The sequence below is a fragment of the Lissotriton vulgaris genome, chromosome 6 (assembly GCF_964263255.1).
Source record: "Lissotriton vulgaris chromosome 6, aLisVul1.2, whole genome shotgun sequence".
NCBI lineage: Eukaryota > Metazoa > Chordata > Amphibia > Caudata > Salamandridae > Lissotriton > Lissotriton vulgaris.
Genome location: NC_141694.1, coordinates 1072613505 through 1072639043, shown reverse-complemented (window position 1 = coordinate 1072639043; position 25539 = coordinate 1072613505). Strand labels below are relative to the sequence as shown.

The 25539-nt window shown below is 46.2% G+C and overlaps 1 protein-coding gene across 1 annotated transcript in view; it reads left to right on the top strand.

Annotated features, from left to right (window-relative positions):
- The window catches only part of PSMB1 (proteasome 20S subunit beta 1), a 77335-nt gene that overhangs the window by 25782 nt on the left and 26014 nt on the right, over positions 1–25539 (top strand). The window contains exon 3 of the mRNA XM_086927137.1: positions 22466–22547. Within this exon, the coding sequence (XP_086783263.1) occupies positions 22466–22547 (82 nt within the window). The remainder of the gene's footprint in view (positions 1–22465; positions 22548–25539) is intronic.

Here is a 25539-nt window from a genome sequence, read left to right as displayed (position 1 = left end):
CCAGTCTCAAAGTCTGCTTCTTGCTTTCAGAGCTTCGAGATTTCATGAAGAATGGCAAGCCTGCACCAAAATACCAGATACAACTTTGTTTTGTTTTTTCTTGCCTTCTGCCTTTTGATTGTGCCTGGGCCCGTTCCCGCCCCCCCCTCCCGCTGATCGTGTGCCCGTTCCCGCCCCCCCTCCCGCGTCTCCGGCCCCACTTGTAAATGCTTGTTTTATTTTTGCAGTATATTTCCTTGGGAAAGCACATGTCTGTAGTTGCATTTGTGGAATTAATCTCTGAAACTGAGATCTGTTTTGAATTTGGGAAGTGCTTCTCTTAGAGACAGGAGCATAGTGTGGGCTCTGAGAGCTGTGTGGGCTCTGAGAGCTGTGTGGGCTCTGAGAGCTGTGTGGGCTCTGAGAGCTGTGTGGGCTCTGAGAGCTGTGTGGGCTCTGAGAGCTGTGTGGGCTCTGAGAGCTGTGTGGGCTCTGAGAGCTGTGTGGGCTGTGTGGGCTGTGTGGGCTGTGTGGGCTGTGAGAGCTGTGAGAGCTGTGTGGGCTGTGAGGGCTGTGAGAGCTGTGTGGGCTGTGAGAGCTGTGTGGGCTGTGAGAGCTGTGTGGGCTCTGAGAGCTGTGTGGGCTCTGAGAGCTGTGTGGGCTCTGAGAGCTGTGTGGGCTCTGAGAGCTGTGTGGGCTGTGAGAGCTGTGTGGGCTCTGAGAGCTGTGTGGGCTGTGTGGGCTGTGTGGGCTGTGTGGGCTGTGAGAGCTGTGAGAGCTGTGTGGGCTGTGAGGGCTGTGAGAGCTGTGTGGGCTGTGAGAGCTGTGTGGGCTGTGAGAGCTGTGTGGGCTGTGTGGGCTGTGAGGGCTGTGTGGGCTGTGAGAGCTGTGTGGGCTGTGAGGGCTGTGTGGGCTGTGAGAGCTGTGTGGGCTGTGAGCTGTGTGGGCTGTGAGAGCTGTGTGGGCTGTGTGGGCTGTGAGAGCTGTGTGGGCTGTGAGCTGTGTGGGCTGTGAGCTGTGTGGGCTGTGAGAGCTGTGTGGGCTGTGAGAGCTGTGTGGGCTGTGAGAGCTGTGTGGGCTGTGAGAGCTGTGTGGGCTGTGAGAGCTGTGTGGGCTGTGAGAGCTGTGTGGGCTGTGAGAGCTGTGTGGGCTGTGAGAGCTGTGTGGGCTGTGAGAGCTGTGTGGGCTGTGAGAGCTGTGTGGGCTGTGAGAGCTGTGTGGGCTGTGAGAGCTGTGTGGGCTGTGAGAGCTGTGTGGGCTGTGAGAGCTGTGTGGGCTGTGAGAGCTGTGTGGGCTGTGAGAGCTGTGTGGGCTGTGAGAGCTGTGTGGGCTGTGAGAGCTGTGTGGGCTGTGAGAGCTGTGTGGGCTGTGAGAGCTGTGTGGGCTGTGAGAGCTGTGTGGGCTGTGAGAGCTGTGTGGGCTGTGAGAGCTGTGTGGGCTGTGAGAGCTGTGTGGGCTGTGAGAGCTGTGTGGGCTGTGAGAGCTGTGTGGGCTGTGAGAGCTGTGTGGGCTGTGAGAGCTGTGTGGGCTGTGAGAGCTGTGTGGGCTGTGAGAGCTGTGTGGGCTGTGAGAGCTGTGTGGGCTGTGAGAGCTGTGTGGGCTGTGAGAGCTGTGTGGGCTGTGAGAGCTGTGTGGGCTGTGAGAGCTGTGTGGGCTGTGTGGGCTGTGAGGGCTGCGTGGGCTGTGTGGGCTGCGTGGGCTGTGTGGGCTGCGTGGGCTGCGTGGGCTGCGTGGGCTGTGTGGGCTGTGTGGGCTGTGAGGGCTGTGAGAGCTGTGTGGGCACAAGGTAGCACACATGGAAGAAGCAAAAATGAGGAGAAATAATGCAGAAATAATAGGTTTTCCCTGTTCTTAGTTTTAACACTGCCTCACTTTTACTCTGCCCTTGTTAATAGGGGGCAACATTAAAATCAGTGCCTGTTGCAGTGAAACGCCCACCGCAACACCCACTGCCCACCCTTTCACGCTAAGCATAGCATGAAAGGGGGCCTTATTTACAAGGCAGCGTTAAGCCAAGTTAAGTGGCTTAACTCTGCCTAGTAAATACTGCAATGCCCCTATCGCCACCACAACGTCGTAAAAAGTGATGGTGTGGTGTCTATATGGGCTTGTACATACGCCCCTGAGTATGATGAAGCTGAGTAGCACTATAAAAAAAATGTTTGCCAGAAAGGTGCTATGGAGAGATGAGGTGCATTGTTGGTGAGTGGTAGTGAGGGAATTCATGGAGAAGGAGGAAACCCTCATTGTTTTGAACATTATTTGCCGGATATGGCCCAAGATATGCGGGTGGCGGTCGATTATGTAGTGTACCAGATTCCAGAAATTTCTGTCAGGTGGTGGGGGGCCCGACATTTAAAAAAATTCAGCTGGGGGGGCTCAACCGTCAAAAGTTTGAAGACCTCTGCTCTATGATCTTCACTGGGTAGGTAGAAGGGATATAGGTTGGGAGTATTTTTGGGCAAGCTGGGTCAAGCGAAGCTTTTTTCAAAAGAGGTGTTACTATTGCTTGTTTCCAGCAGCTCGGCACTGTCCCACTGTCAAGAGATTAATTACAGATCAGTCTAAGCACCGGGAAGAGTTCAGAGCCCAGTGCTTTCCATATCCTATGAGGTAGTGGATCCAAATGAGAACCCGAGGAGACACTAAGGGCTGCTTTATTAAAAACCTCCGATGGCTCAAAAAGATTCAAAAGGCCAGGGGTAGCTACCCCTGTCCATTACTTCTTCTGGTTTGGTTGTGGCTTCCTATTCATACCACTTCCATCCTCTGTTAGCCATGTTTCCCACTTGTATCCCATCCATGATTTTACTTTCACAATTTTAAAGATACCCCTGGTACTGTTGGGTGCCTTTAAAATTGTGCCAGCAAAATACTCTGCTTTTGCAATGGTCATTTCTTTTTAGGTTTCGCTGGGGAACGGAGCCTTTAGGCTCCGCCTCCAGAGAAATCTTATGTTTCTTAGTGTGTACTCTTAGTCCCTCCCTCTGTTTCATTTGCTAGCTCCATAAATGGAGGCTAGCCATTGGAACAGAGAGGCGTCCGTCATGGCCGGAGGAGACTCGGGGGCGTTCCCGAGAATCTTTGGCTTTTGGCTACGTCATGATACGTCAGCCAAAAGCCGGGAACGCCCCCGAATCTGGTCCGGCCGGGCCGTGCTTGCTGCTGTCCTGCCTTCTTCCGTGTCCCTCCTCCCGCCGTCCCCCCTCCCCCCTCCTCGCTGTCCTGTGCACGTTTCCCGCCGTCCGTTCCTCTCCCCCGCCTCCCGAGCCGCAGCTGATCCCGATCCGCTCTCCCCGCCTCCCTCTCCCCTCCCACAGCAGATCCCCGCCTCCCTCTCCCCTCCCACAGCAGATCCCCGCCTACCGGCTGCTGTGCCGTGCTGTGCGGTCGCCGTGTTCATCGACACGTGTTTGGTGCAGACTGAAGGTTTGTGAGCCTTCCCCGAGCAGAGCGCACTAAAATAACCTGTGTGCAGCTTCACCACCGCGACCCGGGATCAGTAAACCCCCGACGAAGGGCCCCGTACCTTGCTGGTACCAACGCGACCGAAAACGAGCCCGCTGCTCTCCGATTGGACGGGAGAGCCGAGCCCCCTCACCAAACGCCGCGACGGGATTGGCCCGTGCGGCGCAGCGTCACCACTGTTGCCGTGTCCCCTCCCCCCTCCCCGCTGTCCTGTGCACGTTTCCCGCCTCCCGTGTCCTCTTCCGCCCCCCTCGTCCTCTCCCACCCCCCTCCCCCTGTCCTCGTAGGTGCTTGTCCTTTTCCTTGCCTTCCCGCCCCCCTCCCGCTGACCGTGTGATGTTCCCGCCCCCCCCCCCACCCCCCTCGCTGTCCTGTGCCCCCTGGAGCGCGTGGCCCCCCGCAATGCAGGGGCTGCGGGGGCTTGTGTTACGCCCCTGGGCAAACATTGTTGGCAGCGTGCATATGTGACAGAATACAGGGTGGAGAGAAAATCCCTGAACAGTTGTTATTGATTCCAGCGTTTACCGACTGAGAGGTAAGTGCCGTTTACGAAACAGAACAGATGCAGATGTTGACAAAAAAGGTAAACAATTGTTTCATGGCGCGCTGCCAGGCCCGCGCCGATATATTAAACTCCAAGTGAAGCGCATTTCCCCTATGGATTGCACTTACTGCCACTTCATTTCCTATGTGCGCGGCCTCTCCAGGGCTGCGCCGAGCACTAAGCTATTTCCAGGCTCGCGCTGACCCCCGAGGCCTGCTGCTACCTCACACTGCCATTAGTGAGGGGAATTGCATGTGTCTGACACGGGCTGAAACCAATTATTAGATATTTTCTACAGAATGCTGCCCAACTCTGTTGGGAATGAGCAATCATGAAATAATTTACCTCCTGATTTAATTTTTTCCTGAACAAATTAGTTGTAGCGCGAGCCCAGCCGTACACAGCTGCCTATGACATATCTCTGTCTTATCGAGATTATACCTGGAATGATGAGAAGGAAGGAAGGGACGGGCGGGAGGGACAGGTTTGGGAATCCTCCGGTAAGGAAAAGCCATTGAGAAGTGTATCTGATATACTGATCACATGTACTCTCTGCTGATTGAAAATGACAGAGCCATAAAGGACTATCAGGGCAAGGCTGAATGGCGCAGACGGCAAGCCTTATCTCAGCGAGGAGGATTTTTTTGAAACACTTGTCTGCCTTTCAGAAGCTTTTTGTCCTGTTCAGTCCCGGGGATGGTATCACACATCTGATGAAAGAGGCTAGAATAATCAAAAGGGCAGCGCGTGCCTACTCGGTATTAAACAGCTTTCGGGGAAGTTATAAAAACAAAATCATGCTGCCCGTGACCGTGGATATTGTCAGTGTGGCGAGCTTCTGAAATGGCGGCTCTGAACTGCACCAGACAGAACTCTGCACCAGGAGACCTGCTTCGCATCAGAGGCCTAAAACCAACTCTCCTTTTCATCTGCACAGAGCCCAGTCGTGATATAAGTAGTATGGTTATTTCTTCCTTCCTGTCCAAGACTTTAGTACCTTGAACTGCTACTGTCCTTCAGACGTTACTAGGATGGGTCTTGCAACCATTCCTTTTAGGCCTTTGCCGCTGTGTACCACACAAGCACAACATCATCCTATCTGCCTCACCATTTTACCTTCTCATTAGTACTCCGCAGCAAATGGACAAAGTAATTTACAGCTTTACAGAACTTTTACTAAATAGCAAATATTAGCGCAGAGACGTGTGTAATGGTTGTAGAACTTAGTAAACACAAACAGGTATACCATGACCATCATAAATGTGGACCTTTTAAATTACACATTTCGTTTACATATATAGATGAAATTGGCACCAGTTGGAGACCTGTACCTGTAAACAGAGAAAGCATGTATATATCGAAATGTTTATACACAAATATGTAACAGCAGCAAACAAATTTCACTGCAAACTGCAAGTGGAGCAAGGCAGTCCCAGTGTAATCGGAAATACTCACTAGAAAGAGAGGCTATGTAAGCTTTACACAGATGCACGTTTCTTTAATTATACCTTTCTTCTCAATTATTATGTTTATTCTTAATGAGATGGCGCGCGAAGATACTTTTTCGAACTGCTGTACAACAGAGCTTGAGCCAGTTCAAGGTCAAGATTTAATTTCCTTCTGGCCAGTGACCTCTGATGAAGCGCTTGCAGATCATTGGAAGCCCTGAGACCTACAATATGATCGCATTAGGATTAATTCAGTTAGCAAGAAAGGAAAAACCTTCATGTGGCTTCTTGGAGAGCTGCCTGTGTTTTGCACACTCCCAAGGAGATGGGGGGCTACTTCAAAAGTCCTTTGTTGTATCTGTGGTAAGAAGTAAGGTCTGACCATAAACAGGCATGCATGCCTGCACCACTACACCTACATGTGTTCTAATGGTACTGCCAGGGCCGGACTGGGATCAAAAACCGGCCCTGACAAAGTGCTCGGCCGGACCCGCCCCTCACCCCCCCACCCTCACCCCCAGGGTTTGGGGGTGCGGCCGAGCTCTTTGCCAGGGCCGGTCTTTGGCCGATTTTGTTACAGGGCAGATTTTGCTACAGGGCCGATTTTGCAGCTATCGGCCCTGTAACAAAAACTGCCCCCAGGGGCCCAAAACCGCCCCCCACCAGTGCAGCGCACCAGGGGATTGCCCGGTGCCCGCTACGGCCAGTCCGGCCCTGGGTACTGCCAGTACTGGCTCCAAAGTCATGGCCCGACCAATGGCCCTCTACTGCGCAACTGCCCCACTGCCCCCACCACTTGCTCCATCTGGGTTTGGATTCGCACAGTGGAAACTGCTCATGTGCTGAAAGGTCTGCTACCAGATTTAAGAAGTGTTCTTTTTTTTGTATGTTTCTTGGTAGTATTTATTTTCTCTTTAGTTCAAATCCGACTTAAGCAAGCTCTGAAATGACCCACCCAGTCTGGAAAAGGGGAGTGACATTTTCTGTAGAGTGTCACTCACTAGGTGATCATCCATGCAATGAATCAGTCTCGGAAGCCAGCACCAAACCCTGGGAGAGAATGAATACTATCGCCCAAAAATGTCCAGCAAAAAATCCAACAATTGGATCATTGATAAAATTGGAGTTTTGAGATTAAAGCGCAGCAATGACATCTCTTCAGAATAAATGCAGTCAGTTAGAAAATGTAAGGTAATTGTTTGTGACCATAGAAGATAACCAACTTACCCTGAAAAACAAAATGCAAGAGATACTGAACACTGAGTTGGAAATGCCTACAATGCGTACTGTAGTCAGGAGGATAATGCCAATCAATACAATATTAATTTATTTATCCTTTTGTTTTAAAATGACTATGCTTTGACACGTGTTTCGTATTTATTGGACGTTTGCTTGCAATGTGTTGGCATTGAAGGTAACTGAATTAACAAGCATTTACAATGCAACGGTTTCGCCTTTGGAAAAGTTAGAGCTATTGGCAATGTAAATGACAATGCCATTTATTTATCTGTTTTCAAAACCAACACATAAATACAAATGTTGTCATTTACAATGCCAATAGCTCAAACTTTTCCAAAGGCGAAACCGTTGCATTGTAAATGCTTGTTTGTAGTTAGCTATTGTCGCCTTCCAGGCGATCTTTTCCTCCTCTGCAAATGCCTTTCTCCATTTCCGTTCTGCCTGCTTACAGCCTTTTTTCAAATTTCTCAATTTTTCATTGTTCCAAGGGGCTGAGAGTTAACCTGATTTTTTTTTTAAAAAGTTTTTCAAAGGAGCTGGTGCTTATCTGTTTGCAGAAGGCCACATAATTTTCATCCACCTGTTTGTCCACATCAAAGGACCTATCTGCAAAGAATACAGGGGAGGATGTTGCCCTTTCCAAGAGACCACTCCATTCTCTGCCTTTATAATTTTTTATCGCATTAGTGGTTAAGATGTTCGTCCTTGGGATATATACTCGAAATTTAACCAGGTAGTCCAGTCCACAACAGTACCAAATCCGCGGGTCTACTGAAAAAAACGCAGGACTAAAAGGAAGAGGCTGCAACTCAATGGTATTATTTGATAAAGGAAGGATATGACCTAGAAAGGAAACCCTTCACTGAGGAAAATCCTTTAAAAAGGACGGATTCCCATCACTCACCGAGGTGGTCAGTCCAGCCCATGGGTAGGATATTTTCCATTCCTATGGTATTTGTTTCTGCAAAGATTAGGTCCAGTACATGCCCTTCCCTGTGCGTTGGCTCTGTGACCCATTGTTGCAGATTCAGATTCTCGAATGACTGAAGGAGATTTTTATAGCCTGACTCCAGGCTCCTATTAGGCCATAAATTAAAGTCTCCCAAGATGAGCATTCTGTTAAGGGCTAGCACCATATTACTAAGGACATCAGTTGGCTCCTGATGCTGTTGAGGACTAACTGTTCCAGTGGGCATATAGCAAACAATACTAGTCGGTGACCTTTAGGATCTTTTAACGCAAATCCTAATAGTCCCATCCCCTCTATTGCATCAATCTCCATTAAGGTAATGTCCCATCTCTCCTTGAAAATAATCCCTACCCCACCCCCTGTGCCACTCAGTCGTGGTTTATGAAGTGCTTTGTAGTCTGGGGGGCAAGTCAGCCCCAGCTCTATATCAGATCCAAAGTGTGTTCATGTCTCTGTCATGAAAAGTACACCCATGACATATGTTTCCAGCAGTAATTGGATCTTCAGGTAGTGCTTGGGCAGGGATCTAACATTAAGTAGGCCACGCCTGAGGGTATCCCCTCTTATTAAAATTGCTATCGGACCATCCGCCTATGCCCGCTTGTGCCCACCAGTCCCCCCCCCCCCCCTCCCAGCTCACCTATAGCCCGTAGTTGGGCGCTAGTGTACCTGCAGCTCGCAGTATTAGTTTCAAAATTGGCAGCGTAGCTGGCGCTGTGTGTGGACTGGCATAGACTGGCTTGTCTTTGGGGCGCGCCAGCGTGACTTTTATGCTAAAGAGCAGGGAGACTAGAGCGCTGCCCCCAGAGCACAGCGGGCTCGCTCTAACTGGCGAACGCCGCGGGTTGGAAGCGAGAGACCGTAACGAGGTAATGAAAGTATTTTTTTAAGAAGGTTGCTTTTAAAACAGTACTGAAAAGTAGTTACAATTTTTTCATGAAACACAAGTGCAAAGTAGCAATTTAGCAGCCGAAAGAGTAAAATCACACACTCGCGGGCAACAGGCTACGTATCGCACGCTGCGCAGTCGCGCCAGCGTGATTTATATGCTGAAAGATTAGGGAGACTAGAGCGCTGACCCCAGAGCACAGCGGGCTCGCTCTAACTGGCGAACACCGCGAGGTGGAAGCGAGAGGCAGTAACGAGGTACAGAAAGTCTTTTTTTTAAGAAGGTTGTTTTTAAAACAGTGCGAAAAAGTATTTAACATTTTATCATAAAACATAAGTGCAAAATGACAATTTAGCAGCCGAAAGAGTAACGCAACACACTCGCAGGCAACAGACTACGTATCACAGCGTGACTTTTATGCTGAAAGATTAGGGATAAGTTGCTTTAAAGAAATCCTGTTCCCACGCTCCTGTCCACTGATTGCTGAGCCCACTATGGCTCAAAAAAGAAATCCTTTATAAGAGGGTTTCATTTACTTTTTGTCCAATAGACTGCAACCCTCACAAAGAAACCACCTTCAGCTTACGACAGTTTCAGCACTGGATCAAGCAGACTACAATCACTGTGTTCCCCCAAATGGGCAAGAGGGCATCTGTATCTGTCCAAGGGCACTGAAAAAAGAACCAGAAATTTTAAAGGATCCAAAATTAAAGTGCTAGTATACTTTTGACGAATCTAAATTAAAGTTTGCATTGTCTACACATCATTTAATGAAAAAGGTTTAGAATAGCCACATAACACTGTTGTCTCTTCCACAGCGGGCTGTTTTTCAAATTCGAGCCGCCAAAGCTATCATTAAAACTGGACCCACATGAAACACAGGGGTGGTAATGAAAGTAGAATTTACATGGAGACTGTTCTGCTAGGTGCATTTGGCTAGTGCCTCCAATACACAAGCATTTGCAATGCATTAGGTGTCGCATTACTGATAGTTTTTGTTGTTGGCGTTGCAAATAATAATGCAACGCCAATAGCTCGTACTTTCAGTAATGCGAGACCTTGTGCATTGCAAATGCTTGCATAGTGAGCCAGGAGCAAGCATTGTATGTTTCAGTGCAGTACACAAGCTGCTCCTAGAGGACGCTAGTGAGCAAGGCACCAGCATTGCATGTCTAGGCGCAGTACCACAAGCTGCTCTTAGAGGTCCCTAGTGAGCAAGCCTGTCTAGGTGTAGTACCACAAGCTGTTCCTAAAGATCCCTAGTGAACAAGGTGCCAGCACTGAATGTCTAGGTCAGAGGTCTTCAATCTATGTGGTGTGACCCCCCACGAGTGGCCGTGGAGTCATTGTGAGGGATTCCTGGGCCTCACTTCTGCCTGGACTCTTGGAAGAAAAAAAAAACATCCCCAGGCAGTTCATTATGAAATTAAAATACTAAAAGCTGCAATTCCATTCAGGGAGGGTTCAATCAATGAGGTTTATAAAGCGCGCTACTCACTGGTGAGGGTCTCCCGTCGCTGAGGGGTAGAGGGGTGCTACACTGGTTCAGTCGAAGAGCCAGGTTTTGAGGTTCTTCCTGAACGTGTGCAGGGTCGGGGAGCTTCTCCTGTTCACTGGGAGCTTGTTCCAGTTCTTGGCTGCCATGTAGGAGAATGCTCTTCTGTCTGCTCTGTTTCTGCGGATGCGGGGGTCTCTGACAGGGTGAGGTCGGTGGAGCGGAGGTTCCTCTTGGGTACGTGGAAGGAGACTCTCTTGTTGAGGTATTAGGGTCCGATGTTGTGGAGGGATTCGTAGGCGTGGGTGAGAAGTTTGAAGGTAACTCTCTTCTCAATGGGGAGCCAGTGAAGGTCTCGTAAGTGTTGGGTCATTTGTTTGTGCTTTGGTGTCCCAAGGAACAGTCTGGCTGCAGTGTTCTGGATGGTTTGGAGCTTGTGTAGAAGAGATCTGTTGATTCCGGCATAGAGGGCGTTGCCGTAGTCCAGTCAGCTGATTCCGGCATAGAGGGCGTTGCCGTAGTCCAGTCAGCTGGTTGTGAGTGCATGTGTGACGGTCCTCTTGCATTCGGAGGGTATCCATTTGACGGTCTTGCGGAGGCAGTTGAAACTGGTTGAGGCGACAGAGTTGATCTGGCGGGTCATGCTTAGGGAGGATTCGAGGATGATGCTGAGGTTTCGTGCGTGGTGTGTGGGGGTGGGTGGACTCCGGAGGGCCACCAGGTGTTGTTCCAGGCAAAGATGGAGGGTCTGAGGATGAGCACCTCAATCTTCTCTGAGTTGAGCTTAAGGCACCTATCTCTCATCCAGGCTGCAACGTCCTTCATTCCTTCCTGGAAGCAGGATCTGGTGTCTTCAGGGTTCTTCGTTAGGGAGAGGATGAGGTGGGTATTGTTGGCGTAAGATAGTATGCTGAGCCCATTCTGTCTGATGATGGTGGCGAGGGGGGCAACGTAGATGTTGAAAAGCGTGGGGCTGAGCGATGATCCTTGGGGCACTCCGCAGTGGATCTCAGTGGGTTCGGAGAGGAAAGGTGGGAGTATGCTCTGGGTTCTGCCAGAGAAAAAGGATTGTATCCAGTTGAGGGCGGTTCCTCCTATCCCCACGTCGTGAAGTCTGGCTGCGAGAGTGCAATGTGAGACGGTGTTGAAGGCTGCAGAGAGGTCTAGTAGGATGAGCGCCTCCGTGTGTCCCTGGTCGAGCAGCATGCGGATGTCATGCGTGGCGGTGAGGAGGGCAAGGCTCTGTGCTGTGGTTGCTGCGGAAGCCGGACTGGGAGTAGTCTATGATGGAGTTCTCTTTAATGAAAACGGTCAGCTGAGTGTTTGAGTCTCTCATGACTTTGGCAGCGAAGGGGAGGAGAAAGATGGGCCGGTAATTTTTCAGGTCTGTTGGGTCGGCTGTGGGTTTCTTGAGCAGGGGTTTAACCTCCACCGGCTTTGTCGTCTGGGAAGGTTTGAAGGATGCATTGATGGCCTGTCCTAGTTCGGGTGCGATGGCGGCTTTGTGGTAGATGTGCGGTGGGCAGGGGGTCTGTGGGGGCTCCTGAGTGGGTGTTCTTCATGGTCATAGTGATGTTTGACTGAGGCGGGATTCCAGGTCATGATGGTCGGCTTGCCGTCGGTGGTGGGAAGGGGGTGGTGTCCGGCGTCTGTTTGCTGAAGTTGTAGAGGGCCTTGATTTTCAGATGAAAGTAGGAGCTGAGCTTGCTGCAGAGTTCCTGGTAGGGTGTGACGTCCTTGGCTTCGCTGGGGGGTTTGGCGAAATGCTGTATGACGTTGAAAAGTTCTTTGGCGTTGGTTGTGTTTTTGTGTATTTTGTTCCTGATGAAGGTTAGTTTGGTGTCCCTTTTGCGCTGGTGGTAATCCTTCAGGGCGCTCCTGTGGTTGTTCAGGGCTTCCGTGGTTTTCTGGTTTTGCCAAGTTTGCTTGAGGGGTCTGCAGGAGCGCCTAGCTTCTTGACGTTCTGTGGTGTACCAGGCGGCCTTCAAGGGGCTTAGTATGGCTGGGTGGCGGAGGGCCTCGAGCTTGTCGGAGCAGCAGGGGGTCCATCTGTGAAGTTCATTGGCTGCGGATTTAGCATTGGTCGTGGCGTGGGGGGTTAGTGAGGAGAATGCCTGGGCGCCGGTACTGGCTTTCATTGATCAAATCACTGGAAGCTTTGTAATGAGCTGTGAAGTGGGTGCTTCTAATTGTAAATATATTTACATAGCGTTGACTATCCCGGAGGAGGTGTTGAAGGCCAGTAAGGAGCAAGGAAAAAAAGGAAAGCTGTGGTAGGGCAGGCAGGCTTGAAAAGAAATTATGGTGGAATGTGTTGGAAGCATAGGAGTGTTTTACACCGAGAGAAGTCCCCAAACACCCGGTAATATGCACTACAGATTGCTTCTGTAAACTGTCACTCACCTGCCAGGCACATTGCGAATTCCTATTCTGACTTTCATGTAGCTGACTTTTTTTATCAGAAGATCAGTAGCCTTGATGCATTTTATGGGAGCTGAAAATAAAGTAACATGTTGGGGTAATTCGGTTTCATATTCAAATTTTCACAGAAATATCAATGTACTAAAATACCTTAGTAGAAAAGGTGTTTCTAAATGGACAACTGAGCTCTGAAGTGCATGGTTTTAATTGTGATTGTATTTACATGGTGCATACTATCCCTGAGGAGGCATTGAAAGGACAGTTATGTGCCAAAATTGCATTGCTTATGGTCTGGGTATTACTAAAATCTATATTTTGAAAGCACCATTTTATCGTGAAACGGTTTGAGTTTTTTGTAGCAGTTTATCTTATACTGTGTTTAATGCTAGTATAATAATGACTCACATAGTCAGTGTAGTCTGTCACAGGCTCTGACCTAGTAGCACTAAAAATACACAAATCACAATTCTCCACTGCACCAATCAAGATTTAATTATGTGGCTCTCTAGTTACACACAGATTGTTTATTTAGGTGGATTAACTACTAAAGGTTTAATAATGTACTATATTGCATTGCCCACTGAGTAACACTTTTTTATTTATTTTTTATTTAAGCTGCCCCTAAATTTATATGTAGCTACCTGATGGTGAAGGACCTAAAAACGTACAGAATATTTTGTTTTTCGCCAAACCTTTGACCCACCCAAGCACTCCAGCCGCCCCCCAGACATGACTGAAATAAACAACAGCAGCAAACTAATATAACCCGGAGTCAGTTTTTGCTCAAACAGAAGTCTATTTTCATAATGTAAAACTTTTTTAGAAAAACAGTGTGAAAGAAAATTAAGTGACAACTTCCTCCCCTGGAATTAAAGAAAGCATCCTACTTGGACCTTACAGTTAATCATTAATGATGGTAAATGGTATGTTTCAATGATGATAAATGATGTTCAGCAACCTTCAGTTCCATGCAGCTGTAAAAGCCTAGCCACCAGCATCTCATGAAATATAGTATGGTTCTCCTTGAATGCCTTGCACTAAAGTTGCAGCGCATGCATTAAAGCCAGGGCCGCTAGGATTATGCAATTGTGCAACTGTAGCGATTTTCACTTAATTATAGATTTGCCACATAGTCAATCATCTGCCACATAAGCTGCTGATTTGAACAAAAAAATGTGTTTATAGCTTATCCGGTTCACTAGTTGCTAAAAAGCAGCGACACATTATGCTGCCCAGTAATGGCCCTTTGCAAATCTGGTCTGGTCACCATTTATTGCTTATTGCTATATTTGGGTGCGAAACTGGTATTGCATGTCTAGGTGCAGTACCGCAAGCTGCTCCTAGAGGACCCTGAAGAGCATCATAAACTACCTAAGCGAAACAGTACACAGCTGTTTCAAATATGAGCAGTTATATGTTTAAAGTCGTAAGGCCGTGGTGACCTCAGACAGCTAACGATCCACAATAACAAAACAAGCACGCCCATTTTCAGGTAAAAGAAAAGCCCATCTGCCATTATCCCATCTGAGGTGGCTATACAGCATAAATTTAAAAAAAGCATTGAGAGCGAACGTGTCCTGTCTGCAACAGGCAGAAGAAAGACAATGAAGAAAATAGTGCTCCTAGGCTCTAATAAAAGCATATGTGTAACAACTGAAGTAAAAGGACTCATGGGACCTCTTTGTCACATGTGGTACTACACCCTGCAGAAAATGTGGTAAGTCCATCCTACCCATAATGCATTGAATGCAAGGCAGTACTACGAGTACATTCAAATAGCTTTTCCCATATATCCAATTAGTAGCTTTGAAATGTGACAAAAGAATTATTACATTAATTTCAGATTAAGTTGTACTCTGTGTGGAGCTGATGAAGGGAAATGAATGGACGGTCTCATATAAATATGAGATGTTCTAGTGAGTGAAGTAACTACTGCCAGCCTAGCTTAGGTCCTGCCTGAAGCCTTTTTAAAAAAAATAGTGCCTTGAAGCTGTAATTAAAACCTAGGGAGTAACAACACATGTAACTGGGTGTCCTCATGGGAAGTTACAAGAAGAAACATGGCGGTACTAAGGAGGGTCTACTAAGCCTATAGACCAATAAAAGGCCATCATTTACAATGGACAGGGACAGGAGCCAAGGTGGTACTAAGGAGGGACTATTAAACCTATTCACCAATGAAAAGCCACGATTTACAATGGACAGGGACAGGAGCCAATTAAAGAGGGGCGGAAAGTGTGCGGAGCTTTATGCCCATCTCCTGAAAACAGCAAGTCTCGAAGAGACGGCGCAAGTGCTGCCTAGGCGAGACCCCAAAAATTGCATCACAACCTTTCCTAAGCCTTCTCACACATCTGAATCTCTTGTTCCTTTTTAACTCTTTGCCGTGTAATGGAACGGAGGCTGTAAGAAAAGCTTTTCAGTTTTCAATCTTGATGATTTAATAGCACAGAATTACCTAACATCTAGGAGTCCCTCACCTGTATTTTTTCCTTGATGTGCTGCAGAGCTAAAACCTGTGAATCAGCGAGATGAGTTTAAGAAAAAAGGATTCCTATCCAATCTGAGATGCGCATTTACAGTTTATTGTCCCAATGAATGAAGTAGAAGCTCTTGTTGATATGAGAATGATGCTTGCTTATTATTATTCTTTATGACAGAAGCAATGTGAGTGACGTGGCCCTGGGCGTTTTCACACAAAGCAATTACTCCTATAAAAATTCTCCATTTGTGTTTATCAAATGTAATATGATGTATCTGGGAAATTATGCAAGTGCATCATTACATCTGTATTGAACCTAAAACATCTAGATATAGGTTGGAAGTATGATTAAATCTACTTCTTATTTTGCCTGTAGGAAAGTCTAGCATATTCTAAGGCAAACACCCTTCCTATTACAACTGCTTTGAAAGATTGTGTACTGCGTAGTTTGGTTTAGAAGGCCTAGTTTCAAAGACTGAGCTATCTTAAGTTTTTTACAAATCTGTTTTAAGTAAATAAAACCCACTTCATAGTATTTGTGGTCGTATGCACAGGCAGTGTTATTCAATTTGAAATAGTTGTCTGTTCTCTCCTGCTTGGAAGTGTGACTCAGGCAGGGCACACCCAGGGAAGCAAGTAGTTTAGCATTATCAACTTGACACTTGATGACATCCAAAAGAAAGAATGTTTAACTTTGACAGGCTAGCAGCGCAGCCTAGGCTGAGGTGAAAGAGGCCAGTCTATTACAAAAAAGGTTGGCTCTATTAAATGCCCTCATTACTAGCACTGTAACTCAATAACCGCACACAATTTAAGAGCTCTTGGACTTATATAATGAATCTTGGTGCTCAACACCTGTAAGCAACCAGTTAGAAAAATGAATGCCACTGTCTTCCCACACCGAAGACTAGAAGAAAACATTGTGTAAATTTACCATTTTACTGCATGAAAAGGATGTTTGATTGTTTTACTGGAATAACTCCCAGCCCACATACTCAACATGACAGTCACATTACCTAGGAACATGAGCTTCATCAGAGGCAGATGGCAAGAAATGTTTAGTTGAGATAACTTCCTATGGCATTCATAAAACCTTTACCTGAAATTCTCATTTTTTACAGAGTGATCACCATGGTGAGTAAAGGAATGGTTCTCATTTTTTACTATAAATTGCTATAAATTATAAGCTATAAATGAAAGTTCGAATAAAGACATCATTCCCTTCCTTGGCCTCTGCTGTGTAGGTATTTGTATCCTCACAGCATCTCTAGGCTCGCTGGCTATCAGACTGCAATAACGAGAAGGAAAAATACATAGGAGGATTTTAGACAGGAGGTGAACACATTAATTCAAGTGACACAGCTACACAAGGCCAAATGTAAAGACGGATTGGTCAATGACTAGCCAAGGCTATTATTGCAGGCCAGGATATCACTAGTTTTCTCTGTCTTGTAGCCGTAGACCCACTATGCAGAGACAGGAACACATGCAATGCTGCATGTTGCATCCTGTCACACTGTGGCCGCAATAGATAGCATCCTTTATAGGCAATATTCAGCAGCCAAGATGAACTGTAGAACAACTGCTGCTGCCATGGGAAAAGACACAGACAGAAACAGAAATACACAGACAGAGCCAGGAGATGCTCTACTAATGTACATAATAACATGAGCTGAATCTAGAATAAGTGTAAGAAATGAGCAGTACCAAAGCTTTCCGCAAGGTGGCAAAAGATAACAGAATATGTAAAATTAAAATCAAACCAGCTGAAACAATGTATTACATAATGATACAGCTACGGTTAATGCATGGCAAAATTGTCTACTTCTCGCTATAATTGCTGATTTGGAGACAATCAAATGATTAACTCATCATTGGCTTATTAACAAACCGTGTTTGAGTCTGACATTCGGCTTCAGTTTTAACCTGAACTGGGGCCTGTGGAAGGTATAAGGGTTGCCACCTGGTCAGTTTTTTAACGAGATGACCAGTATTTTAATGTCACGGGGAAGAAAAAGTATGTGTTATGCTAAGGCCTGAACTGAAGATGTTGTACGTTGGCTTCCGCTTGCTCTCCGTTCTAAGTCACTGTCATCTTTGCAAATCAAGGCTGTAAAATAAATAAATTATATGAATTAAAAAAAAAAGTTAATCAATGAAGTTTAGTGGGGAGCTTTTGCACTAGTGTGCCACTTTTAATGGGAAGCTCTTTTTCAGGTATGATAAAGCCAAGTCTTGCGTGCTTTACACCCCAGCGCTTCCTTCAGGGCGGCCGAAATATGGTGAGCCCGGGCTAGGCCCAGGGTGCTGACACACGGAGGGGAGCATGGAGCTGTCTGCATACAGGGCTTACAACAGACACCCGCCTACCTGGCTCCAGAGAATCGTGCTCTTAAACGCGGTAGACTGCTTGCACCTGTGTGTCCCGCTGCTCTGCCGTAAAGACTCTGGGAGTAAGGAAGCTGTTGGACCATCTCTCCCTCGAAATAAGAAGAGTGCGAGAGAAATAGGTTTTAGTGAAAGGTGGCTGAGGTAGTAGAGGGGGTTGGAGTTTCACCCGGGACACCAGGAGAGCAAAGACCAGGGTTCCTTGATGAGGAAGCGAAAGGGTATTTGGAAACGGGCACTTTTCAGTATTCTGAATCTCTCTGTTCTGACTTCAGCTTGATATGATTTTTTTTCTCAATATTAGTTCTTTGTGTGGAGGGACCGGAGGTCTACAATCATCCCGTCAGGGGCAGCACAAGTCTGCAGCGGGGTACAAAGACCATATAGTGTTTCCCTGGGCCGCCATTGTGGAGTGGATAGCAGATTTTTGTCCATGTTGAACCCAAAGAAAACGAGCAATGCTGGGGGAAGCCTCGTAAAAGCGAAAGCACGCACGCGTAGGGACAAGCAATGCTGGGGGAAGCCTCGCGAATGCACGCACAGGGACAAAAAAGGCGCGCGCACAAAGATGGCGATGGGCTGTCCACATGCGCGTGCATTTTTCTGTCCCTACGCGTGCATGTTTAGCTTTGCGATGGCGAGAGCAGCCATCTTTGTCCGTTTGGATGCGCGTGAATTCAGCTTTGACTGAATTGACTCCAAAAGGTGCTCTCCATGGCTAGAGCAGCGCATGCTCTGCTTTCGCCAGGCGAGACCTAAAAGGAGGTACTGTGTAACAGAAGTAAAAGGGCAGTCCTCATGTGAGGTTACAAATGAAGACAAGGCGGTACTAAGGAGGGATTAACAAGCCAATTAACGCTGCAGAATGCAGCATTTACGAAGGGCAATGACAAAAATGGGCGGAGAGTGGGCTGGGCTTCAATTTTATACTCCAATACAGCATGCCGCAGAGCAGCGCATGAGCTGCCCAGGCTCGACCTAATGATTTTGAACGTCTGCAATGCAACTGCAGGGGTGTGGAATTTAATAAAACTTCTACTTGTCCATGGGGCAGGTTACTTCATAAATCTACTTGTCCTGTAACAAAATCCACTTGTCCCTTTGGTGCCATGTACTGCGGCGATAAATTATGTCAGTAATCTCATTATATAAGAACTCTGATGTAGCCTCTCTGATTATGCCAGGGCTCATACCATAGTAGTGTTTGAATACTTGCAATACCCTTATGTTGCCACCTTTCCACAGATCTACATACTAGGGCTGAAATGAAGTGGTAAGCAATAGTTCCAGGGTTAGAATGCCCTTTTGACTCTGTCCAAACCTACTAACTTAAATGTTTTAAGGGTTTGTTTTCAACAACTCTTTTCTAACCTGTTCTCATACTGAGAAATGTTGGCAGTTTACTCCTGACAACGGCAGACGTAAACGATCTTCCAGAGTTGGGGGAAAAAAGTGGTTGGAGGGAAAGTGAACATGCAAACACTCAGATTTTCGCATGAGCAAATCTACATATGCAACTTTTGCTCATGCTAAAATGCAGTTCACAAATATTTTCTAGGCGTACTATTTCTTGTCCCACTTCTGTAAATTCTTGGGAATTCAAGGAAGCCTTATAGCTGCACTTAATTCAAGGACATAATCCAGGGGTGCACTTTGGAGACTTTATTCAATAATTGGGCCCCTAACTCGGTTTGGCGTTGACCGTGACTTTTTGAGTTTATTAAAATACTGTCTCTCTCACTGTATCGTCTGACTTCACTGTGAGTGTCAGCATTCTGCTCTTTCACAAGGAGCATATCGGCACACAAAGTAGTTTTGTTCAGTGCCAGTAACTTCTGTGGCTGTGTGCTTTTGAGACCAAAAACAACTTTTGCCAATGCTTGTTATAATGGTGAGGGCCAGACAGCTCCTACACCAGTGAGGTTTTACAAAAACGATGCCATACAAGTCACACATTGACAAAACTAAAAAGCTGACCACCAATTTCTGACCTACTGCTTTGCCAATGCTTGTTTATTTTTGTTTCCCATAATCCTATTGAAACTGGTTATACTGATTTTCCATTATGAATATTTTTGGGAAATACTAGCATGCATCAACACTTGACTACATTATGCTGCAAAGAAATTGTACCTAAAATTTAACAGTGGTTTAGAGCATTATTTTTTTTGCTTTAATTTTTTTATGAACATTTTATTTTGAAAGCAAAGCATCATCAATCTTGATTTCAAGCTTCTGCAAATATTTGCAGCAAATCAGAAAGCATTCTGGGAGCGTTAGAATAGCCTCATATTGCTAAACTTTGAACACGTGTGTACACATTTTAATACTGGAACCACTGTCAGTAATGCAGTCAGCTTACAACATTAATTAGAGCACTCACCCTAATAATAAAGGCTCTCAAATAATGAACCATAAATAAAAGTTTGAACCAGCTTTAGCATATGGACAACAATATTACCTAAACTGCAGGCAGTACCCTTCCCTGATCCATAATGTGGTACTGCAAACTGACAGCCAAAGGGTTGCTGCAGAGGTTTGGGCCTACTGGTCCCAAGGACAAAATACACATGAAAACGTGTTGCCCTAAACCCCAAACAATATGTCCTGGGCGTCTGGCTATATGAATTCCACATCCCTGCAAATTGTGCTCATGTAAAGCGCTCTGATGCCTTCGGGTCGCGTTTGCGCTATATAAAACTCTAAAGAATAAAAAATAAAAATATTGTGGTAGATCTTTCTTCAGTTGCAAGTCTCCAAATACAAATTCACAGCCAGTCCCATATTTGTTATTGCAGTGCTGTTTGGTAACTGCACTATTTTTTAGCAGCAATTGATACCCTAGCAGGATTATTTTTTGTTTGTTTTAGTAAGTGAAACGTTAATGAATTTGGTTTACACATGGGCCCCGGGGGGTATTTTTCTTGATAATAATTAGGCAAAATGTCTCTTCGAGAAATGCTATGTCCTACCTACAACTTGTTTTTCTGGCATTGTTGTCAAATAACTTCTTAATCTACAAAGTAAATAAATGCCTTAAGTCAAAGTAGTGAAATTGTGTAAAGAATATACAACAAATGACTGAACTAAATAAAGCGTCCTGTGAATCTCCAGATTGATTGTGAGTGGACCATAGTGCATTAAACTAAAAGCAGCGTCATCATCTCACCATCACACCAAATGGTCAATATACACCTACTTGTGAGCAGAGTTGCTCTGAACAAGTAAACTGAGCTGGCTTTATACCCTCTTGTTTTTTTTGCTTGTGATGCTTTTCCGGTCAGATAAGGGTTAACTAGGGTGAAAGGTCACATAATCTTGGCCAGTACCAGGAGTACCTTAATGCGTAAAATCCGCACATGTTGGCTTCTTATCCGGGTTCTCCTGCAGCGCTATGCGGCCCTCTGCAATTATCTTTGTGATTTATAAATACATTAAAGAAATACTAGTAAATAAATAATGTATATATAATATAATGCACAGCTGCATTATGGTGGGAGCTGTCCTTACAGAGAAAGGGGGTTCGTAGCACCATTTCTGCACCTCACAGGAGGGGGCAGGTTACTGGGCAGTCCATGGATGGGGACAGCAGCGTATGCTGGTCCCTATCACACAGGTGGTGGCACAGGAGGAAGGTCTGATTGCAGGCAGGATGCGCACTATGTCTGGAGGCCCTACGGAAGGAGGGGGAGACAGAGCGTCTGGCTCACACCAGCAGGAAGAGGCGAGGGAGGGTGCGGGTTCCCTCTATCCCAGTTGTCTCTCTCTTCAAATCCATGTCTCGGAAATGTGACCGAGTGTGCTGCCATGTGTTAAGAAAGAGCATTAGGAGCTTCTATGGCCAATCTTTTAGGGTTAGTGATGAGAGGCTGGTAGCGAGGGGCTCGTGGCCTCACAATCAGGTGGCAGACCCCCAGTGCTGGTGCTTTGTGCTTGTACCACATACCATCTCTCTCTAGAAAGCGAAGAGAATGGGGGCCTGTACATGTGGAAGGATGTGTTGCTACAGTGTTTTTACAACTTATGTGAGAGTAACGGACACAGAGGGGCTGTGCTCTTTGTACAAGCATTTGCAATGCAATAGGTCTCACATTTACGCGAGACCTATTGCATTTTTAAATGGTAGGCATCACGGACAACGGGAGGGCGGGCATGTTGGGGGGGAGAAGGTACGGGCAACAGAAGGGAGGGTGGGGCGAGAAGGCACGGACAACGGGAGGGCAGGCGTCTGGAGCAGAAGGCATGGACAACAGGAGGGCAGGCGTAAGAGGGCAAGAAGGGAGGACAGGCTAGGGGAACAAGAAGGCACGGACAACAGGGGCAAGTTTGGGTTTGAAGGGGAGAGCAGGCACAGACAACGGGAGGACTGGCGGGGGAGTAGGAGAACCTCATTAAAGAAAATAGTGCTTACAGTGTAAATAACACGCACGTTGTTCCAGCCAAAGTAAAGGGTCCAGTCGCCATGGGAGGTGACAAATGAAGGAGACAGTACTAAGGAGGGACTAACAAGCCTATTGACAAATCAGAAGCCAGCGTTTAGGACAGACAATGGAACAAGCCAATGGCAAATATGGGTGGAGAGTGGGCGGGGATTCTATTTCCTACTCCTCTACAATAAGTCTTCCAGAGCAGTGCATGCTCGCAGGCTCTAGGCTCGACCTAAAAAAGATAAGTTAAAAAAAAATCCTGAATTATGCCGAACCCCTTGCAGTTCTAAATGTGCAATCCTCATAAAAGCACTGATGACCAAGAGTTATCTCTTGCTGAACGAACAAGAACGTTTTGGCATTCTCTGCGTAGTTTAACGTTTCAACTATAAGGTTCAGTTTACAAGATAATGAATCCATTGGTACTATGTTTCAGTTCTTAAGTATCAAAATTACTTGCCGTGGGTTGTGATTTCTAATTTCAGGACAGGTACTTTGTGATATAAATTAAATGAAAGGCACCGAGGCGAGAAGAGGAACATGCTCAGTTTCCAGGCATCTTTCTCTCCTTTCTGCATGGCTGGCTGATTGACGTTCAGTAGCTTTCTATGGTTTTGTTGGTTAATTTGTTTTGGTGTTCCGATCTCTGTATACAGCAGTTGTTTTCCTTTCAAACTGCCACCGCAGTTAATAATGGCACCTTTGTATTTTACAGGACCGACAAAACAGTTATCGGATGCAGTGGATTCCATGGCGACTGTCTCACTCTTACCAAGATTATCGAAGCCAGATTAAAGGTATTTTAGATGCCTACGTTTATAACTCTTTCGGTTCAGCGGTTATAGGGTATTTAAAACTATTTGACTTTTCTGTAGCATAGTCTGCTTCTCGTTGCTTCGTAAGTATAAATAAAATCCCCCATGCAGTATTATCCCTGCTACTTACAACTGTCTGTAGTCACACTCTTAAATTCAAGCACAAAACGTTCAATGAGTGTCCTTCCATATTTTTTAGTTCTCGGTTTGACCACATAGTTGTCTAAATAGGCAAATTATTTCCAAAATTATTATGATGGGGTTTGGATCTGCCACTTATTTGACCAGTCTCTCTCAGCCATTGGCTTGAAATTTTGTGACTGTTGTCTCAGCCCAGAAGAGTATAGCTCTCCTACATAACGCTGTTGACTGCCTGGTAAATCCTTGTGTATACTACGAAGTGGTTCCATTGCAACGATTGGGATACATTGTGGTTAACTGGCCGGAACTACTTATGTAAGTTCGAAGCCATCTTAACATGCATGCTTACTCACTAAAAGCAGCACACTGGTTATAAACAACGAATAACAGAAGTTTGGGGTACTCGAGTATTTAATTGCACAATCCTATATTGTTATAATTTGCAAGAACATTGTTTGGCATGTGCGAAAAAACCTTGTATTAACAATGAAAAACATGGTTGTGTAAAAAAATAAAAACCCTTATCACTATTATCATTTAGATGCTTATCTATTCTATATCCGGGTGGAAGCATGTGTATTTAGTGTGTGACTTATGTTGATTGTAATGGTGAAACCCACCTTTGAACTACGGCTTCCTTGGCCCATCTTTTTAGGTCTCGCTGGTGTTAGCAGTGCATAACGCTGCTCCAGCGAAAGACCTATTGTTGTGGGTTTGCCGGGAATGGAGGACAGGGGGGTGGTTACGCGCATTTCCTTGGCGATTTGACCTCATGGGCGCGCACGCCCAGCCCGGCCCGTGTATATCTCCTGTCCCGTGTATATCTCCTGTCCCACATTCACAGCCTCTCTCAATCGCACGCAGACACAGCCACACTCACGCATGCGCGCGCACACACACACACACACATACACCCACACAGGCACATCAGGACGCACTTACACAGACACACAGCCCCACATATACACACGCACAGCTAACAGACACACAGTCACACATATACATACACATGCACAGCTACACACACAGCTACACCCACACACGCGCACCCCCTCCCCCCCCCACTACTGACCCCATCCTCCCGTCCCGCCCCCCCCTCCCACCCCCCCACTCACCGGCTGACGCTGAGACTCGAACCTGGCTCCCGTTCCAAATTCAGATACTATGGCCGTTACCTTCTCCTGCTTTGACTGGTACATTACATATTTCTCAGGACTGAAAAGTCCAGAACACTTTCAAAGAGGCACAGGGTCTTCTCACCTGTAGGCGCAGTTCTTTCTGATGCCTCCTGAACTCTTAAGTAGCAATGACAGGAGATTCTCCGCAGCGTGCGGCTCGTTCTAGTGACTTCATTCACATCAGGGAGGCAACTACGACCGCCATCTTGAGTGTGGCGAGACCCTCCCAGGCTCCTAAACGTGGGCTCCTGTCAGGCGCTTGCTCTGGCAGTATGATATGAATTAGCATGCTGTGCCCTGCTCTGAGATGTCAAGAAAATGAAACTTTCACCTGTCCCGATCTGTTAGAGGCCGTGTCACGTGTGATATTTTTATGCATTAGATGCGTTCTTGGAATGGTTTCTCATGTAAAATTGTAAACATACGCAAGGAGTCTAGCATGTGTTGTAAGATAAAGAGCCAGGAATTGTTAGTATTTGTTCTTTTTTAACTGTAGCAGCGTTCCGAGACTTGAGCTCTCAAATGTCTTACTCGTCCTGTCGAAGTTCTTCGTGTGCATTCTTGGGGTTGGAGTGTTTGTTTTTTAACGGGGTAAAACGAGGTTTCAGGTCCTAGAATGCCAAGTTCAAATTTGACCTGGATGAACTTTTCACGCATTGGCCTAGGAAACTTCACAGCCTGGGTGAGGGCAACAGCATTGAGAACAGCATCGAGAAGCTACATTACAACACTTTAAAACAGCTTTCCAATTTTTAGGGGAATTTGTAATGTTTTACAAACTATCACAGAACTGACATTATAGTTAACATCTTCCTGTACTGCTCTGGGGACTCAATGTACTGCCTGTATGCAGCTGCCGCCCACTGCACAGCGGTTCCCCCCACCTATGCTCCCTTGCACAACAAACATTGTCACTGATACTGCTGATGGTCTATGCTACAACTAATATGGAAGCCCTCGCTGTCCATGTACCCGAGGGCAAGCGTCAGCAATGCCTTTCTCGCAGCTGATGTTGTAAGGGGAGTAATGTGATTAAGTCCCATCGGGGGTGTGTGGGTTTGTGGATTTTCTCAAAGGGTAAATGGCGTTCCCAGCTGATTACCTATTTTTAAGAAGTATTTGCAATGCAAAAAGTCTCGCTGTTATGCGTGTTTGAGTTATTGGAATTGAAAATGGCTGTGCCTTTTATTTTGGTTTTGGTTTATAATACAAAAATAAAAGCTATTGTCATTTACAATGGCATTAGCTTAAACTCTCATAAATACGAGACCTATTGCATTGCAAATGCTTGTTGTTTATTGTGACTCGCTCGCAGCTACTCCCATCAATCCATTCAGCAATAATTAGCAGCCAGTCCACTATTTCCCGAAACACCCACTTGTGCACAATTAAAGACATTGTGGTATAAAACTAAATTGAGTTCAGAGAATGAAAAATAAATTAGAAACATTAGCACAGTATTTATGGAATACTTCCCTTCAGGCAATTCAGATTGCAGGTGAACCTGTCTCTTCTGCCTTTGTAAATCTCTGTTGTAGGGTTACAATACATTTTTTCATAGGTGAAAAAGAAAAAGAATGTTATTGAAAAAGCAGCAAGAACTGGGACAATTAGTGATTCACAAGCTGCTTTTTTTTTTACATAGTTTATAGCGC